Source organism: Schistocerca piceifrons, chromosome X, assembly GCF_021461385.2.
Source record: "Schistocerca piceifrons isolate TAMUIC-IGC-003096 chromosome X, iqSchPice1.1, whole genome shotgun sequence".
NCBI lineage: Eukaryota > Metazoa > Arthropoda > Insecta > Orthoptera > Acrididae > Schistocerca > Schistocerca piceifrons.
The window spans coordinates 415,818,268-415,836,000 of record NC_060149.1 but is presented as its reverse complement, the minus strand read 5'-3'; the positions used below and the strand labels follow the sequence as shown (position 1 = coordinate 415,836,000).

Sequence of the window (17,733 nt, the reverse complement as noted above, 5' to 3'; positions counted from 1 at the left end):
AAACAACAGTAATATACCACATTTAATTTTATATATTTATCTATCATGGTCTATGGGACAATGCAGTACAAAGCTATTTGATTGTGGTATGAGTCAGTCAGTTCTTTACAAAATGCTAATTAGAAGATTTGTTAATAAGAGAATTAAGGAAATAATAAGCCATGGAAAAATGTGAGAGGGTATATGAATAAATCATACATCACAGAGAAAAGTTCTCAACTAGTGTGCAGTATTCTTGTACATAACAGAAGGTGTGTGCTGCAAAGAAACCTCCCAACCTGGATTTTTTTCTCAGTTCTATTGGAAGTCTATTGAAACTGAAACTGCTGCATAGTGCACACCTTTCTGTATGATGCTTAAGAAAGTTTTATCCAATTCACTGTTCCTATGTGCCAAGCAGATGAACCAAGACAAAGACACATACTTATTCTCTAGAAAATCATGGTGCTATGAATGACTTACATGAATCATTTTGAGGACAATGGCTAACAGAAAAGCATACCAGGAATTACTGAATAATTTAAGGAGATTGTGGGACCATGACATAAGGATAGCATACCTTCTAAAACTGAGTTAACACCTGTCCCCAGACCAGTCATCATACTGCATTATACTAACATGGGAGCATCTGTAAGATCAATGTGTTGCCATTTTCAGTTCAAATCACTGAGTATATTTTAGCTCATCTTCTACACACTACAACAGTCACCACCTTCCTGCAACTCTTCCTGAATGTAATGATAGTTATCTTGACAGAAGTCTTCAGCATATACTGTGAATAATGTCACAGAAGTGACATTACTTACAGTATAAGTTATACATCTCGTGAATAGCAAAGGATTGATGAAACAGCATGTCAGTGTTTCATGCATTAATCTTCAAGGCATGAAATAATGAATAAATATCAATATAGCATAGGATTTTTTCTGCCAGGCATTATGGACAAAATATCATGTAAATTGCTATTAATGAGCTTACAACAGATAGGAAACATTTGTTTTCAGACAAACAATTAAATGTTTCTTGCAGGCACCAATGAATAATACTGTACTTAAAAGAGCCCCTTATTGTTTGACACACCCTGAATGTAGTATCCTTCTAAGTTTTGTTTGATCTAGCAAATATTTTAGTAGGAATAGCCCTAAAATCAAATTAACAGAAGGCAAACACACCAATGAAGAATACGTAAAAACCAAATTTGTTTATAAAATTTGGATAGCTACATATGAGTGAATGAATAGTATTTTCATCAATTTAGACTGCATTATAAAGTGAAAATTACTTAAAAGAACATTATGGTAGTATCTCAGTTTTGAAAGATATCATATTATCTGGATATTCTCTCTTCATTTGTTGAAGAGAAACTGTGGTGGGCCAAATCAGTTGGTATGGCACTCCTAAACAGAGTATCTGATGGTTCAAATATTTTTTGATGGAAATTTCTTCTATAGCACATGACACACTCATAAAAAGCTGCATTTTCGAGTCAAAAGTTGACAAAGGACAAGACAAAATGTTTAGAGTAGAAGATGAATCTGGACACCGTATTGGAATCGTTTGTTTGAAATCTTCCTTATATTCACAGTTTTGTTAGTAATTAATTCATTTATTCTCATGAAACCAGAATACTCTCTTGTATAAAAAAAAATCGTATATTATTATACTTTGTGAATTTCTGTTAACTTGTCCATAAAACAGCTTGATATCAGTGGGTGAAAAAAATATGAAACTGTTGACATTTTTGCAGGGTTATTATCTTTATTGTTCTGATTTACCATGGCTGTTAAAATGCAACTTACAATTTCTAAAATGTATTTGCAGGAATTTGACCACCCCCACATTTTGCTGCAAAACAAAAGTGGCTTCCTGCACAAACTGGTCCAAGAAACTGGCAAGAATATGGCAGAACAGCTACAGACTGCAGCTGAGCAGGTATTGTATAGCTCATTAATTGCAAAATTCTGAAATTTTTATCTAATGTTATCTATTTATAACTTGGAAGTTCATGAACATGTGTCACACAAACCTTCATATATCATAACCATCATGTTTCACAAATTGTTAGAATAAGAAGATATTTGATGAAGTTGTTGAACAATAATGAAGTACACTTTAGGTACGATGCAAATTGCAGGACGTTTCTTAACTATTGTAACGAATGTCAAGGGTTCAAGCAAAGAAAGACAACATGTCCTTATAAGCAAATGTTTTGGAAAGCAGTGTTATTAAGTTATATGCTATAGCATTACAAGATATAGAGCAGTGACATAACATCAGTTGCTGACAGTGTCAGTAATGGCATGCATGTGTGGCAACACCTCAGTATGGACTAGCAAAGGCACTCTAAGGGATTATACCATAATCATTTTGATTAAATGCTGTTCCATATCACTGCTGCTAACTAGTGTAGCACACATTCCACTCTTTCCATGTGTGCCTTCAATGTAAAGTCCAGTAGATTAACGTCAAGACACCTGACAGGCCAATGTCTAGTCCATCATCTTCAATAAAATGTGTTCCAAAAAGCAGAATACATCCAAACTGAAATTTGTTGCAGCTACATCATCCATGAAACGCATGGCACATTGGACTGGTAGACAAATTTTATGACTCTCTCTTTTATAGTGACAGTTAATTTATTACTCTTGCACAAATACTCTTCAACGTAAAACAGAGGTCAAGTAAATTCACAATAAAATAAATACCTGTTCTGAGTCACAAGAAAATTTAAGGGTTTATACTGCTAATTCACTATTTACACAAGTTAATTGGATGCAAGCCAGTCGATATGCAGCAAGGGAAGTTAGACGGCATTCAGAATAAAAATACTTTGACTGTCAAAATACTATTAGTAAACTGTTGAAGTATTCATAGTAAAGTTTCCAAATATACTGCCCTTTAGGAAAGTTCACACACTCAAATTATTCTTGGGGTTGAAACCTGAGGTGGAAAGCTCTGAGATATTTTGCAAGTCATGGAGTGTATATTGTGAAGACAGATTAGAGGCCATAGGAGGGGGAGTGTTTGTTGCAGTTGACAAAAATATTGTCTCTATTGAGCTCAAATTTGAGTGTTACAGAGATGTTCTCTGGTCGCATATAACAGGTGTAGGTGAAAATGAGTTAATTGTTGGATGTATTTACTGGCCACCCAATTCTGCTATGACAGTTCTAGAGTCATTCAATGAAAGTCTATGGTCAGTAGTGAGTAAATACCCAGATCATGCAATATTAGCTGGAGGTGACTTTAATTTACCGAGTTTAGACTGAGATATCTATGTATTCATTGTAGGGGGTACAGACAGACAGTCATGTGAAATACTTTTGAACACATTTCCTGAAAACTGTATTCAGCAGCTAACTCAGCAGCCCACATGCAATGGAAATATATTAGACCTTGTAGTTACAAATAGGCTGGACCTTATTGACAATGTCAGTATAGAAAAGGGAATTAGTGGTCATGATGTCATTGTAGCAACTACAAGATTTGAAAGCAAATGAATCACCAGGTCCAGATGGAATCCCAGTTTGGTTTCACAAAGATTACTCTACAGCATTGGCCCCTTACCTAGCCTGCATTTATCATGAATCTCTCACCAATCGCAAAGCTCCAAGTGGCTGAAAAAGGCACAGGTATCTGCAGTATAGAAGAAGGGCAAGAGAATGGACTGCAAAATTACAAACCAATATTCCTAACTTCTGTTTTCTGTAGAATCCTTGAACATATTCTCAGTTTAAGTAACTCATTGTAAAGCGGTGGTCCAACTTAAAATGGTTGGACCAAAGAAAGAACCATATCCATAGACTGCTCAGGGAGGTAGCACGGCATAAGGTTGCTTTTTGGACCCATCTATTTAACTTGGTGCATTGCTTCATAGCAAGTTACTTATTTTTAGTGCTTTGGCAGTGAATGATGGAACTTGTCTATACCTAGATTTCCTGTATACTAGAATGATTTAAAAGCTAATATCACCTGATGATGCATTTTAAGAATGTGACACCAGTTATGACCTTTCAGTAAAACATTTTAACAACCTGAAAGGATAACTTTTTATTTAACATGTGATTATGTTGAGAGTCAATCACTACTATTTGCACCAAGTGTTGATCCTCCACAGGCCTTTTTGAATTCTGCTAAAATTTTCCGGCATTGCAACTTCTATGTATGCATCAACATCATTCATGGAAAGCCTCTGGAACTTCTGACATTCTCTACTATGTGATTTATATATATTGTTAAAAGTAATGCAGCTATAACACTGTCTTGTGGTATGTCCAAAGTCACTTTTACATCTGAAGACTTCTGCCTGTTGAGAATGAAATGCTGTGTACTATTTGCTAGAAACTTTCAAATCAATCACACAGTTAGTCTGATATTCCGTATGGTCATATTTTGTTCATTTGTGGAAGTACAGAACTGTATTGAATGCCTTATGGAAGTCAAGGAACACTGCATCTACCTGAACAACAGTATGTACTGATTTCTGGGTGTTGTGGATGAGCAGAGTGAGCTGGATTTCATATGATCATTGTTTTCAGAACCCATGTTAATTCCTCCAGAGGAGATTTTTGATCTCCAGAAATGTCATAGTAGCTGAGCATAAAACATGTTTCAGAATTCTACAATAGAATGACATCAGAGATATAGACCTACAGTTTTGTGCATCTGTTGGATGACTCTCCTTGAAACAGAAATGAATTGCACTTTCTTTTTCAATCATCAGGAACACTTTGCTCCTCCAGAGAACTATGGTACACTGCTGCTACAAGAGTTTAAAGTTCTTTTCATATTATATGTAGACTTGTATTGGCATCTCATCAGATCCAGTGGTCTTTCTTCTATTGAGCGATTTCATTTGCCTTGTATCACTTATTTCAATATTAGCCATTTTGTCATTTTGCAATGATTTTAAGGAGGTACCATAGTGCTAGTCACACAAGGAGATCAAATTAGGATTGTAGATTATCACCTTCTGTCATGCTTAACTTAAGTAAGTTTATGGTGCTGACATGTCCAACTGTTGCTTCATCAGTGAAGGAAACATGACACAAATGTAAATAGATAACTGCTATGTGAAGGAATCACCAGCAGAATTCAGTAAGTAGTGAAAATCCAATTCCCTAAGGCCCTGTACATTTGCAGATGGCGTGGATACAAGGTAAAGTCATGTAAAATATGGCAAGTAGGAACATGAATTATACACATTTAATGACTCATTTATTGTCCACTTGTTGTAACTGAGGCTTTTGGTAATTGTTTGTGGGTGGTGGAATTGATCACCATCCACATAGATGAACAATACTGAGCCTATTTCATATATGAAACAATCCACTGCTGTAAATGTCATTACAATGATTGCTGTCTGCAGGATAGATGGGGGGGGGAGGGGATGCGCAGTTAGGCAGCCTCATATCCACTATCATTTGCACAGCCATACATTTTCAACATGTCTTGGAGTACATTAAATTCAGATTTCATTCTGTAGACCCAAAAATGAGATGATTCTCGTGGGTGTGAAACATGTCAGAAAGTATAAAATAAAAGACATAGAGCATTTGAATATACTACTCCCTTCCTCAATAATTTGTCAGGGGACTGTCAAGTGAATACATTATAGTAAACTGAAACAGCTAATATTTACAAGATTAGTACACTGTCAGAATGAAACATAATTATGCACCTTTAATAAATTTATCATACACAAAATACGTAATGTTGACTGTTGTGACCCAGGCCCACTGAATGGGAGGCAAGCATGTTACCACTCAGCTAAGCAGGTGGACACACTTTTAAGAAATTTATCATACACAAAATACCTAGTCATGAGGGTTGTGACCAAGTATTGTTAAATCTGAAATCTAACAGACTTTTTACTTAAGCTGGTGTAACAGCCCTGTTAAGATATTCATCTATAGAGTAGAAGGAGTTGCCTGTCAAAAAGACTTTCATACTCTGTTGAAGCCGTGCTTTATCTGAAACCACGTTTTTAACTCTAGACCACTGGTTGAATTCTCATGCAATTATTCTTGCTTTACTCCTCAGCAAGGATCCATCACTTATGTATTTATTCCTCAAAACAGTCCTACAATCAATTTTTCTTTCATTTGTTGGCCTATCTACAATGCCCTATGTATCATTGCCCAGCAGTGACTTTATTTCATTACACACAGCCTCAGACCACTCTCGGTGATCTTGACAGTTGCAGTTGCAGTAAAATTAATATCATGAATTGAAATATTTGATGAATCGACACCTAGCACAGACTGTCAAGTGCGTGTGAAGCTTGACGAATTACTATCTTCATCATATGATAAGTCATTGTCAGAACTAAATTCTTGGCCTGTAGTGGTTGGAAGATAGTCTTCTTCAAATACATGGGATGTTTCATTGTCTGACAATGGCTCTGATTCAATGTTTATATTATTGTTGAAATCTATAGTTGCTTCCTCTTTGGTGATGATCTGATTCACCTTCACATAAGCCCATGTAAGTTTGTTTGGGCTTAAAACTGTCATAATCAAGGAAGTTCACATCTCTTGACATGTGAATCTTGGGATCTCTTGTTACTCTCAGATGACAGACTTTTGAAAAGTCAAAATAGCTTACAAAAATCCCTTCTTTGCCTTTAGGATTGAACTTTCCCTTGGTTGGTGATTTAGCCAGGATGAGAACCATTTGACCAGATGTATGAAGATGAGATATATCAGACCAGACTGATGGTGGTAGTTGTGACTCAAAACACATGCAATGAATTACTTCATCCGATGAAGGTTCTTTCATTGACAACACCATACTGCTGCAATGTGTATGTAACTATGTCACTGTATTCCTCCTGTAGTGGGTAGGAGTGGTATCCATTCTTTCATTGCAATACTCCTTACTTTTGGCTGACTGAAAGGGTTTAATTTTATTAAAAGTCTAATTTGTTTGAGTTCTCAATTGGTGAGGGGAGTGGATGTGATGTTTCCCATAAGATACATAACACATCTAGTGACATTGACATGATTGAATCTCAAACCTGTCACTTACTCATTTTGTGGCATTTTCATTATATGTCATGGGTTGAAGTAGCATAATTAAGCATGCCGGGTTTGCATATCACATTTTGTAATGCTTGGCTAAGCAAAGACCTATACCTTTGGATCATTTTCTTGTAAATAAAACAAGTTACCAACTCTATTTGAAGTCAGTTTGATTTTACAATTAGTGTCTTGCATAACTGTATGAGTTCTCTCAGATGACACTGGTGGTTGTTGTCTGCAACCTTTGCCAGTGAAATGAGGTTAGTTCCAAGTTCTGGCATGTACAAAGTATTTTTCAGCATTAATTTCCACACTTTTAAGCTTACAAATTAAATTTTTTGTCTAATAAAAAAATGTCACTTTTGCCAATCACATAAATTGGTCCCTTTACCTGTCTGGATGTGGTTTGACAATACAGGTACAACATGTAATTACAAAGCAACTTTATTTATAGCTGACTATATGGAGAATAATTCAGAACTACTAACAATTGACTTGACATTCATGCATATGGTGACTTCTATGGACACCAAAGATATTACATGATGGAAAAGTTTGAATCTCAATAGAATGCATAGCAAGATCTTTCCAGTAAGATTAATAATAACCCTAAATAGTTTTAGATGCATGAAAGATTAATCAACAGATATTATCTATTGAGATGCTCAACATCATAAATGCACTGTACTGGAATATGATAAAATGAAGCCTGAAGTACTAAATTATGTCTTCCAAAATTTTTGTAAATAAGATCAAAACAAAGTTTCTGTTACATACACCACATTGTATAAAAATAACTTACTTATGAATATCCACAGAATTAAAAACATAGCTCAGTGTAATCAATTTGTTGTACAGTTATGAAGCATATTTTGTGTTCAGGTATAATGGTATGACTTACTGGAAACAAAAAATCTAATCCATAGGAATCAATAGGTATTGTAGAAGCATTAGTCTCATGAAACTCAGCTTGCTATTAATTTTCATCAAATCTGGAAGATTGTAGATTCATACATTTCCATATCATTGTCCAGTAAATAAAATTAGTTCTTACAGAAACCAGAACTCAACAGATTTTTCTTAAAGGGGAGACATCAGCATATAGTATCTGGTGTACCTTAAGGGACTGTGTTTGGACTAATACCATTAACAATATATGAAGAGTGGAAACTGAAAACGTCTCAAGTTCTAAATCTTGCATGTATCAGGAGAAGCAAAAAACCATATATCTCACTCTTTGTACCATACATAACTTATTTATATAAAAAAATCAAAAAGGTATTCTGATATCACAATTATACTGCTACCTCATCTCAAATAATGAGACAAATTAGAAACCAAATAATTTGTTAAGAACATTCTAAGTGCTATATCAAGAAACCGACTGGTTCCAAGTGCCAATACAAAAGTTTTTGTTTCAGGTTCCTTTAATACAGAGGCACTACATTTTATTTACAATAACACACATACAGAAATACATTGGTAGTATTTTAAGTAATAGAACTGTATTTAACAAAAAACATTTCTCATTTTCTTTAAATTTATTACACAAGAATAACCAAATTAAATTCAGTAAATAAATCTGTTAGTATTGGCCTCTGTTTTGCACACAACATTCTTTGGATCAGATGTTGCACAGTTTACTGTGAAACTGAAAAACATGACTGGCCTTTCAGATGAAGTATGTCATGGTAAACAACTGCCATGGTCTTTCCTCTATTGAATGCACTGACGTGATTCCATTCTTTTGTTTCAGAGCAAGAATTTTTAGTAGCTATTTGAGATAGATGGTCATGAGACACATACTGCATTTGGTCAACAACTACAAAAGATCTGTCACAGCTTGAAAAACTGCACCCACTCAGCAAAAACTTGTGTATTATCTGTTCATACCATACCAGACAAAATTGAGAGACCTTGGAGCACAGAGCTTCAAACTCCAGAGGGAAGCACTGCTTGGCACATACATCCTGCACTGTCTACTAATGCATGTTAGTAATTTTCCTTGAGGCAAATGCTGGAATGGTCCCTTTGAAAGGGCACGACCAATTTCCTTCTTTCCTTCTTCATCCATGAAAAAATCTGAGCCAGTACTCATCCCTGATGACCTCGTTGTCAGTGGGGCAGTAAACCCTAATCTTCCTTTCCTCTAACACAAGCTACATTGAGCATACAGAAAGACCCTATATCTTTGACTAAAGGTATGGTGATTAGTGACTAGAATCAGCTACTAGCATCATGTGTCTGGGATTACCCATTTGGAGTGATTTATGGTGATTTATGGCAGAGGGTACCATGTACCACTACTAGTCATTTCCTTTCACACATTTTCTTTACATATCACAGATTTATTTCAAACTGCATGGTGCAGTCATCTTCACAACAGATCTCTGAGAGCCAGTCAGAAAATAATTAGAATATGCACAGAGGCATTTAAACAATCATTATCCCTGCACTCTACACCTGAATGGAACAAGAAAAACTCCAATAACTATTGCAATGGGATGTACCCTCCGCAAAACATTTCACAGTGGTTTGTGGAGTATAGGTGTAGCTGTAATGCTACCTATTTTTGTCCTTCACTAAGTTTGTAATGCAAAAGCTATGAATTTGGCACACTTTGGAAAACATTCTCCAGGCCACCCTAGTAACAGTGTCCTATATCAGCAGATGGCTGCACTGTGTAAATTTAGGAAAATGGCCAGCACTGACATACATATAAGACAGCGTTGTGTGATTAAATACCTTAGTGTAGAAGTTCAAATGCCCATTCACATTAATGAAAGGCTGACGAAAGGGTGTGGAGGTCTTATAGCATTATTAGTTTGTTGCTTCATAGAAGCTGAAAGGCAAATACATTTCACTAACCCGAATGCTAAATAGACGGTCAGTGACTGCAATGATCTCACAAAACACCCAGCATGTTTACCATATTAGTTATGATTACTGCTGGGTAACAACAAATTGAATTGTCACCAGTTACCTTATTGGTAAAGGTAGAGTTAGTGCCATTGTTGAAAAACTAGGCTATTACAAGATTTTTGCACACTGGTTACAGAAAATGTTGACCAACCAGAATAAAGAGGCAAGGAAAACAACTGCATCCAATATCTTGCAGTGTTTCAATTCTGTCCACTCAATGAAGCCTGTTGGAGGAGGTCGGGGGGGGGGGGGGGGGGGGAGGTTATCATTTTGAAGATGCAGAAACATTGAAAAATTTTGTACACCAGTGGCCGAGGAAACACGAACACAATTTTTACTGGAAAGGTGTACATGTTCTTGTTTCAAGTTGGAAAAAAATTGAACAAAGGTGGTTGTTATATTGAGAAGCGACTAATTAATTGTGAATATTGTAGCTGTTATCTTATGAATATGGCATACAGTTTTCTTGTAAAGCAAAAATTAAAGAATGGAGGATGCACTATTTTCTGACTGCCCCTCATGTCCCCATAGTACATATGTTGCAGAAGAGTTACATGGTACCACATTTTGAATGACACCTGTACCTCATTGTTGATGCATTATAAAACATACTTTTATAGGAATACTTTGTGTAGTTTATCATCCAACTATTCTCCCCTTGTATTTATTACAAATGCCTTCAAACAACTGGTATAATAACAGCAGTATCAGAAAAGAAAGTTCCATTAAGAAATCTGATTTATGGTTTTGGTGCCCCAATGAAGACTGCAAAATTCTTTCCTCTCCTCCTCATTTAATTGTTATTAATCAGATTACCTTTTTTATCAGGAAGTGAAGATGTTTGGCTTACCTATGTGTTGCTTTCTGTAATATCACTTTTCTGTTAGTTTTGACACTGATTTAAGCAATTAATTTGTGTGTTTTTATTTTATTTGAACATTGATATACTGAAAATTAAGGAAATAAAAATATTTATTTCAGGCTTTCAGCAAAAAGTCATCAGTGAATTTAAGCAGTATTACATATTAGTGGTGGTATGATTACTGCTACAGGACTGCAACTCCATGACTTCCATGGAATCAGACATGATAAGTCTGAATTTCACTGCTTTCTGATACTGTGTTACTGATTACTACACAGTTGTCAAAACTATTACCCAAAGAGAATACGCTACACTGGCAGACATTATCCCTGTGTTAATAATAAAATAATGCTCTATGTGTAGCTTTATTAGGCTTTATTTAAATTTGGTAACTTCCAAGAAGACAGCTTTGTATCTATGTTGTGTTAGTTACTGACAGAACTTTAATATCTAATAAAACACATAATGTTCCTGTAATTAGATACAAAATAATTTTGTGACATTTAATTTACAATGTTGTGATAATTTGTGAGTGTGTAACAGAAATTCTTCCTTTCAGTTCTTAACACTTCTTTTCATTGATACTGTCTTTCCTGTTTCAATCAATTTACTCCAATCTCATTTAAAATCTGCTTTACACTGTGATATTTATTCTTTATAGACTTTTTCATAATGCACTATAAATAACTGTATTAGTTTAAGTAACTTTTTGAAAGTATTTTCTCTCTATTTGCCTTTCAAAACGTAAGTACTCTCTGCCAGATCACAGTTAAACATGTATTGTGTATTTAATTATAGCAATCTAGAATTTGGAATTTTTATACTCATTCATGGTACAAATTTTATTTTAGCTGTTATTTATTACTATCTCAATTTTATACAACATATTTCATGAATCTTTAAGGTACCACCAACGTTTGTGTGTCATAACACATTGTGAAAGCTGAGAATATATTGATACTGTTTGTCTTTCTATAATCTGAATAATTCAGCTTGTCTGTATTTTTAATGAGATACTTTTGTTATTCAGTTTTTGTACTAGTGAAAATGTTTTCTAAAAGTTATAAATAAAGAAAAATATAAGTCAGTCATATTATAGTTACCTGACATTGTAGGTGTAGAGACAATGACCCATTACATCAATGAATACTGATTTTTGTAAAATTGTCTACAGGAAAATAGATAACTACTCATAGTTTCGACTGTTTCCACTCATCTTTAATTGAGAATATAAAAAAGGCAGGTCTAAGATAAGTGAAGACTTTGTCAGTTGGCTGTTAACAATGCAAGAGAATGTAAACTTCCAATTCATGCTTGTAACATGAGTTCACTGTAAGTATAGGCATGCAATGTAGTTGTGCAGTCAGTGTCACAGAAAATAGCCATGTTGTCTGATGGCAGAGACAGTCAAAGATTCTGAAAACTGGTCATAAACAGACTCCAAAATAATTCAGTTAATATATCTGAATTACAACCCTTGATGCTCCTTCTCATTTCAAATGACTGTCAACCCACCCTGACAACATCTGAATGATCTCACAACTTTTTAAATCGTTCGCTGAGTACTGGTGTAGTAAAGAAGCCTGCCAGTTGTTCCTTTATATGTATATGACATACATCAGTTATTCCTTTGCTCACATAACCTCTAACAAAGTGGTATCTAATATCAATGTATTTCACTCTTCGATGCCCCCATGTTTCAAGCAAATGAATACAAGATTTAAGCTAATTCTCATGTATTGTTCAGTCCCAGCTGCACATTTTAAATTACATGTTTTGATCACTCAGGATCATCTTCACATCTAAGTAGTTGCGTCAATGACTCGTCATGTCTATTCAAATCCACATTCAGAGTAGGGCCTGCTGATTACGAGGGTGTACCTAAAAAAAAATCAGAATAACATTGCCTTGGGTGGAGCTTGTGTAGCAGCACGGGATTAGCCAAGCGGTCTCAGGCGCTGCAGTCATGGCTGGTCCCGGCGGAGGTTCGAGTCCTCCCTCGGCCATGGGTGTGTGTGTGTTTGTCTTTAGGATAATTTAGGTTAAATAGTGTGTAAGCTTAGAGACTGATGACCTTAGCAGTTAAGTCCCATAAGATTAAAAAAAAAAAAAAAAAAAAAAAAAAAACGCTTGTGTAGTACGCATTTCTACCGCTGGGTGTGTACAGCACAAGACGTTGCCTGTTCATTACCACCTGGCTTGTTCCTTTAAACCGCAGCGATCGTTTTTGCTAGTGCTGTTTTGTTCTTGTTTCGTGTTTTTGTGATGTCAAGTTTAAGTGAACAATGTGAAGCTGTGAAATTTTGTTTTCTACTCGGTAAAAGTGCTGCTGAAACAGTTTTAATGTAAAAACAGTTTACCAAGATGACGCTACGGGAAAAACTCGAGTGTACGATTGGTTTGCTTGATTTAAAAATGGCAACATGTCAGGTGATGACAAACCTCGTTCTGGACGTCCATCAACTACCTGAATCAACGAAAATATTGAAAAAACTTGAGAGCTTGTGCTCACAGACCATCGACAGGACAATTCATCAATTGTCAGATGTTACCTTGGAGCTCAGTTTAGCAAATTTTAACAGAAGGTTTGGAAATGAAAAGGGTTGCTGCCAAGTTTGTTTCTTGGGTTCTGACTGACAATCAAAAGGCATGTTGAACTGAAATATGTTGTGCTTTGTAACAACAGCTTGAAACTGATCCAGATTTTGTGTCAAAGGTCATTACTGATGATGAGTCATGGTGGTATGGTTATGACATAGAAACAAATCAACAGTCAAGCCAATGGAAGACGTATTCGTCACCTGATCCAAAAAAATGTTGTCAAGTCAAACATCAAAACAATGCTGATTTGATTTTTGATGCCAAGGGTGTAGCTCATCCAGAGCTCATTCCCCAGGCCCGACCATCAATAAAACCTTTTATTTGGAAGTTTTAAGAAGATTGCACAGCAGAGTTCATCAAAAAAGACCTGATTTGTGTCAAACAGGAGACTGGTTCTTCCACCACTAAAATGCACCTGCACACACAGCCATCTCTGTTTGACAGTTTTTTTGGCTAAAATTGGTATGGTTCAGCTGCTGTACACACCTTACTCACCTGACCTGGCTCTGTGCGACTTTTTTAATTTCCGCACAAGGAAAGGGGCATGTGACATGAAGGACAATGATATGACAGCATTGAAGAAGTCAAGGAGAACACAATGGAGCAGCTATTTCAAACAGTGGGAGCACCGGTGAGACAAATGAATTAGTTGGAATGGAGAGTACTTTGAAGGGGATAAGGTTGTTTTGTAAACAAATAATCTAATTAAAAATGTGGCACTGAGACTGAAAAATAAATGAGAATTATCTTAAATATCAGTACAGTTGCTGACTGCCACGAGACAAATATGTCAGCTGTAGTAAGAATACAAGGCTGGTTTTCTTCAAGAATCTTCACTGGCTAGTTGATCAGGAGCCCCATGTTGAATTAGCCACAGAAGTTCATCTACTACTGTGGCCAAGGCTGCATATTCAGCTTCAGTTGAAGATAAGGAGACACAACTTTGATGTTTTCTCATGTAACAAACAATATTTGAATGCACTGGCAAAAGGAATCCCGATGTAGACTTCCTATCTTCTTCACTGCCAAAATCTGTATTTGTGTGGCAGAGAGCCAACTCTGTTTCTCATCATCTATAATGCAAACCAAAATGCAACATTCCTTTGATGTATCGCAGTACTCTTTTAAGTCCCTTCCAGTGGCTCTCCATTGTTTTTCTTTGGTATATGCTGAAATAGTTTACTACATCACTCCAGACCAGTCTTGTAAACATACCAGCCATCAAACAGCAAATCAATTGATGAAATTATTTGTATTCACCAACGTAATCCTGATCATTATTCAGCTCCAGTCTGCTTTCCATTATGGGTTTGGTCTTCATAGATTCTTAATTGCGTTATAATCATTCATGTCAAAACACCCCTGTAGTTTTTAAAAGTATGTAGGTTGACTCATATTAATTCAGTCATCTGACCTTTGGAAATGAATTCCAATAAACAGCTTAAGTTCTCTTGTATCTTACATGAACAATGGATTTTCTGAAGTCCTTTGAATTTTTTTTAATCTCTCCAGACTTAGTGGCTGTAATTATATCATCTACATACAACAGAGGATACACTATACTATCTTCCAAATTACCCATATACAAACATCGTCAGTGTTTGACTGTGTGAGTCAAATACTTTTGACAAAACTATCAAATGTTGCAGTCCATGTATAAAGAGCCTGTTTCATTACATACAAGGATTTTTTAAATTTGAAGATTTGATTATTTTGACCTGTGACACCTTGAGCTATCCTTCCGGAGACATCTACATTTTGTTCCCCGTACCAGCATAGAAAGGCATTTGTGACATCCATTTGGCATGTAAATACACTTTTCAAAAGAATTAGGGGAACATGATTTGGGCATCTGCCATACTCCACTGAGCAATAATTGAGGACTGGGTATGTTAGAAAATGACACCTTTATCTTTCAAAAATTAAATACAAAACAAAATATCATTACTTCCTGAATTGTTAGCATAAAACGAACTTCTTTTTTGACAGGTGTCAAAAACAAAGAGGAAACAATCATCCATCCCATCATTCTGGGTGCTTTTCATTTAACTTTCAGAGCTTCAGTAACATGTATGCCCTCCATGAGTGTGTATTACTGCCTGACACTTATGTGACATGCTCTGCGTAAGTCTACCCTGTGGTGTCCATTCCCATTCTTCAGTGAGATCCCACCACTAACATGTCTGTCAAGCATGTCCAACATACGCACAATGGGGTTTAGATCAGAACTCACTGCCGGCCATTCTATTATTTCAATGTCCAGGTTTCGCAAGACATCCCTGCTGAGGTCCACCACTTAGGCCTTGGCATTAGAAGAAATCCAGGCCACCATCATATGCAGCAGCCGTCAAATGGTCAAACAGAATCTGTTTGATGTACTGCCTTTGAGTAAGGTGACCATGGACAATGACAAGATCCATACTGCAGTCAGCCTACCCACATCAGAGAACTTAGGAAATGTGTTGATTTCCTGGACAACACTTGGCAGGTACCACTCACTGTGGTTCTCCGCACACAAACACGGCCATTACTTTGCGTTGGGGGATATCTGGACTTTGTGAATAGCATGTTTCACCAACGACGAAGTTGCCAGTTGACATGGGAATGGCAGAATTGAAGGCAAGCTGCAAGATGTTGCCATGTCAAGCAGAGTACTCAAACAAGGTGTCTGGGTCTTATCATCCTTTGTTGACACAGAGGCTCCTAACATGGAAGTCCTTTCTGTTTTCCGTAATTATAACCAGCAGACTGTCAAATCTTGCAGTTATGAACAGAGCTTAGTCTGTCACAACTGAAGGTTAAACAGAAAAAATGTTTTTGACTGTGTGCTAAGGGAGATGGCCGGTCTGCACTTGCTGATTACCATCCCCAAGTACCTCCTGTTGGTTGCCAGGGCAGCCGGATATAGAGATGCCTGTTAATCTCGTAAAAAGGTCCGCCTGACTCAGAAAATAGAAGGAGAATGCTGAAGAGTGTAAAAGGAAGGTACTAAATGAAAGAATGACACCACTCTCGCACAGGAAATTACGAAGCTTTGCATTCCCCCACTTTCTGTCGTTTCTAGCACACCTCTCCCAGTCACAGGGTAGATCACAGTGCAGAGAGCCTGTATTACACAACGAATAAGATGTTTGTCCAATCGCTCATGTTGTTACATTACTTACATTGCCAGATGACCCTCTCCTACAGCCCCTCTGACGTCATGAAGTATAAGCCAATGAGCATTTATTTCTCTTTATACACGTTGCTAAAGTCACAGCGTTCTGACATTCCGTTTGAAATTTCCCTAAATAGAGCAAAACTAAACATCGGTGGTCGGAGGAGGAATTCCACCATCCTCCTGCCGGAATTCTAAAGATTTTTGAATTCCAAGAAAGCCGCCTCGCCAGCGTGTGTAGCAGAACGCTCTTTCCCCATGCAGTGCAGTGAAATGGCAACGAGAAAGCTTGTTCAGAGTTTCCGTCGAACCTGAAGCCTATTGCGTACTTCAGGGCAAAAACCACTCCCTGCGTCCGGTCAGCTGTGAGCTGCATGGCTCTTTGTGGAACCGCATTATTTCTTTCAGCAGGCGGTGCCGTCGTCGCCCGGTAGGCGTTGAAGACATATCTGGAAGCCGAGGGCTTGCCGCTGGCGGTCGTCCCGTGGTCAACCTGCCTTCTCGCTCAGCCCTGGCACAGTCTGCTCTGCTACAAACCAACTCATTGCAACTAAAAGCTGAACTACAATTGTCATAAGAAGTAGAAAGAAGGTTACTGAATTAAAGTATAAAGAGAGTAGAAAGGAGAAAATGTACGCCCACTCATTGACTACTCACACTTTTAACATGATAAGTTTGCATAACCTCTCGATTTAATGCCCCGTAAGACACTCAAAAAGATAGTTTTAAGCGTATAAAAGTATGAGAAATGGCGGGTACATCCGCAATGTTTCTCAGTGGTTTGTAATCCGTAAGAAGTAAAGAACAAGTTGCATTACTGGGATACCTGATCCGGAATCTCCTGCCCACATAAGATCCAATCTTAAGGCTAATCACTAATAAATATTCACGCGATGGTCTTAACCCATAAGCTGGGTATTTACCATAAGAATCCTGCCCTCCTAACATATCCTCAACTCACAAACAATTTAATAAATTCATAAATTATCAGGTAGAATAACTAATGAAATGGAATATTATTTTCCTCAGACCTAGTTTATTATAATATAAAATACGTGTGAACACAGAAATAGAACACTGGTCAAAAATGAAAAACACACATGGAGAAAATTCGTGGTCATGTATGATACTGGCGGTTGGCAAAGTTGTTAAAGGGGAATGGTTTGGTC

The 17,733-nt window shown here is 36.7% G+C and overlaps 1 protein-coding gene across 2 annotated transcripts in view; it reads left to right on the top strand.

The window, feature by feature from the left end:
• Positions 1 to 11,897, top strand: part of LOC124721475 (ATP-binding cassette sub-family C member 4-like) — a 275,591-nt gene extending 263,694 nt beyond the window's left edge. For both annotated transcript variants that reach the window (XM_047246470.1, XM_047246469.1), the window contains exons 24-25: positions 1,822 to 1,932; positions 10,926 to 11,897. In XM_047246470.1, the coding sequence (XP_047102426.1) occupies positions 1,822 to 1,932; positions 10,926 to 10,973 (159 nt within the window). In that variant the 3' untranslated portion in view covers positions 10,974 to 11,897. The remainder of the gene's footprint in view (positions 1 to 1,821; positions 1,933 to 10,925) is intronic.
• Positions 11,898 to 17,733: the final 5,836 nt, after the last annotated feature.